Source organism: Mytilus californianus, unplaced genomic scaffold (genome assembly GCF_021869535.1).
Source record: "Mytilus californianus isolate M0D057914Y unplaced genomic scaffold, xbMytCali1.0.p SCAF_5, whole genome shotgun sequence".
In the NCBI taxonomy this organism is placed as follows: Eukaryota; Metazoa; Mollusca; class Bivalvia; order Mytilida; family Mytilidae; genus Mytilus; species Mytilus californianus.
In genome coordinates, this window is record NW_026262701.1 from 40,862,024 (window position 1) to 40,864,819 (window position 2,796).

Here is a 2,796-nt window from a genome sequence, read left to right on the forward strand (position 1 = left end):
AAGATACCAGACTTAGTTTAATTTAGTATACCAAATGCAGGTTGAGGATAATAGGATTCAGAGGGATCAACTTGAAAATTCTCAATCTTATTCAACTACAAAATACAAGACTTATCACCGACACTAAAATCAAAATAAATTAAAAGCCATTTTAATTTTTGTTTCTAAATTTCCAAAATGTCTATTGTATTAGGCCATTTAAGGGCTCCAAGGGTTGTAAATGACTTATATATAAAGTCAATGCACAAGCTTGATTTTCCCAAATTTTCTTGGAGTAATGTTCCTATGCCATTTGTCAGAATGAAATGGCATATTACAGGGAACTTCTGCCATATTTGAATTATTTCTTCCTTGAAATCTTGTATTATTGTTCAGACAAAGTTGAAACAAACAAAGGGGCATAATAGCTGTCAAATTCATGTTCACCGATTTGACTCAAATTCTCATATTTGATTTACAATATACTAAAACATATATATCCAAATAATAAAAAGTCTAAGGTAAACAATTTACGATGCATGGACTCGATAATATACATCAGCATTTCGTGTATAATTTAGTGTAGACACCATCTAATTAACCATCGAGGTGACCTTCGGAGACTGCCGACGGTCATATAACCTGATATAAACATGAATATAGATATAAATAGATAGCAAACACGTGCAATTGGATTTTTCTAGGTCTGTTTGATTTCATATTATAGGTTAAAAGTGTTAATCATCGTTTTTACCTGTATAAGAATGAGTTTTAGTCAATCGACTCAGTCAACCAAATGGTTCATTCTTGTTTTACTTAATATGGACATTCTTTTCCTTTAATAGATGAATACGCCTAGTTTATGCACCATCTTTAGCACAGGGGTTAAATTGATGGTCACATGAATATGGTTCAATTAGGTCGAATTATTCACTTTTTCACTTTTATTAAAGACTGAACAAAAAAAAAATCATATTTTATGTTTTTTCATATATCTCGTAGCTAATGCCCTTTTAACGACCTCTTGCAATACTTGGCATAACATATTGATTTTATTTTTGTTAAATACATATTTTCTAAATGGAGCATCCATGTATTTAACTTGAATCAAATATATAGGTTCAATGGCTGAAAAGGATGACTGACATCAAATCTGTTATGCTTGTTTGCGAAATTTGCATTTGTGTAGGATAAAAAATCTTGAACTACAAAAGAAAGAGAAAACATAGTTAGCCGGCTATTTTTAATTGCTAGATATCTACATGTGTTGATACGAAGATTTAACTTAAATCTGTGTCCATTTTGCCTTCTGAAACTACAGAACATGATTTCCTTAATTTAGTAGTATGATCTTTTTCCTTTGAGTACTACACCTCCATATCCACCTCCGTATCCGCCTCCTAGGCCCCATCCTCCGTATCCACCTCCTAGACCCCATCCTCCATATCCACCTCCTTTGCCCCATCCACCATATCCACCTCCTAGACCCCATCCGCCATATCCACCTCCTAGGCCCCATCCACCATATCCACCTCCTAGACCCCATCCACCATATCCACCTCCTAGACCCCATCCTCCATATACACCTCCTTTGCCCCATCCATATCCACCTCCTAGGCCCCATCCATTCCAGCCTTTACCTACTCCCCAAACTGGTCCTCCCCAGCTCCAACCACCGCCCCATCCACCTAGGCCTCCATATCCACCTCCCCATCCACCTAGCCCTCCATATCCACCTCCATATCTACCACCGTATCCACCACAGCCTTTACCCCAACATTTGCCGTAAGAGGCATTAGTGCATACAGCTGCCAGTAGTAAACCTAGAGCAATGGAGAGCTTCATGTTGTATCTGAAAATACATATATATAATTTGATTTTGTTGGTACAACTTCTATTCATTTAAAGTTGGTGTTTTAAGGATGATATAATCTTTGTGTTATGACATTATGTAAGTGACTTTGGTTGTGTTTTTTTTATATAATCTTTTGTTAAGGAACAAATAAACAGGAAAGAGTATTCTTCATGTTAGTATGAATAAATGGAGATGAGGGGTATACATTGATGAGACAGCAACCCAATGACACAAATAACCAACAGACATCAAGAGAGTAGTATCGATATCCCCTTAGAAATTTTGCAGTGAATATTAGCTAGGTAAAAGCAAATAAAAAATGAACATAAAAACTTAAATATAATGTATCAATATGAATGTTTTGTTCAATAAAATAAAGTATCTTTTGAACCTTATTAATTTTTGTTCTCCTCAGTAAAACTCAGAACTACCAGACTAGAATAACAAAACTAAAGCTTGGAAAGACTTCCCTTTGAATCCCCCTTCACATAAGTATATGCTTACTCTGTCAACCAAGGGGTTCAAAAGGAGGTCTGAACGTTGTTACACTAAATATAAATTTTCAAGTGCTAAATCACCTTTTTTTACTGAGAAATAGAAATTTATGTAGGAAAGTAATTTATAGATTTAAAAAGCAACATTTTGATTGCTTTTATTTTGAATAAACAAGCACATGAAATATCCCCCTTTTCCCCCTTTTTTTATAGAAAACTACAAGACACTTTAAAGGCCCTATGTTTCTATTGGAGATACTTAAATATAAATAAGAAGATGTGGTATGAGTGCCAATGAGACAACTATCCATCCAAGTCACAATGTGTAAAAAGTAGACAATTATAGGTCAAAGTACGGCCTTCAACACGGAGCCTTGGCTCACACCGAACAGCAAGCTATAAAGGTCCCCCAAATGACTAGTGTAAAACAATTCAAACAGGAGAACCAACGGTCTAATCTATATAGAA

The 2,796-nt window shown here is 35.2% G+C and overlaps 1 protein-coding gene across 3 annotated transcripts; it reads right to left on the reverse strand.

Annotated features, from left to right (window-relative positions):
* Nucleotides 1–1,208: 1,208 nt before the first annotated feature.
* LOC127702089 (acanthoscurrin-2-like) lies at nt 1,209–2,593 on the reverse strand. 3 transcript variants are annotated; one of them, XM_052206109.1, is made up of 2 exons: nt 1,539–2,593; nt 1,209–1,430 (listed from the first exon to the last, which is right to left on the reverse strand). In XM_052206109.1, exons 1-2 carry the CDS (start codon nt 1,879–1,881, stop codon nt 1,318–1,320), a joined length of 456 nt encoding a protein of 151 aa, XP_052062069.1. In that variant the 5' UTR covers nt 1,882–2,593; the 3' UTR covers nt 1,209–1,317. The 3 variants fall into 3 exon arrangements, with proteins under 3 accessions (XP_052062069.1, XP_052062068.1, XP_052062067.1); XM_052206108.1 differs by having other exon boundaries at nt 1,485–2,593; XM_052206107.1 differs by having other exon boundaries at nt 1,209–2,593.
* Between the last annotated feature and the right edge of the window lie 203 nt (nt 2,594–2,796).

Excerpts from the sequence above, each read along its gene's own strand:
- LOC127702089 (XM_052206107.1), bottom strand. The coding sequence starts at position 1,881 with ATGAATAGAAGTTGTACCAACAAAATCAAATTATATATATGTATTTTC.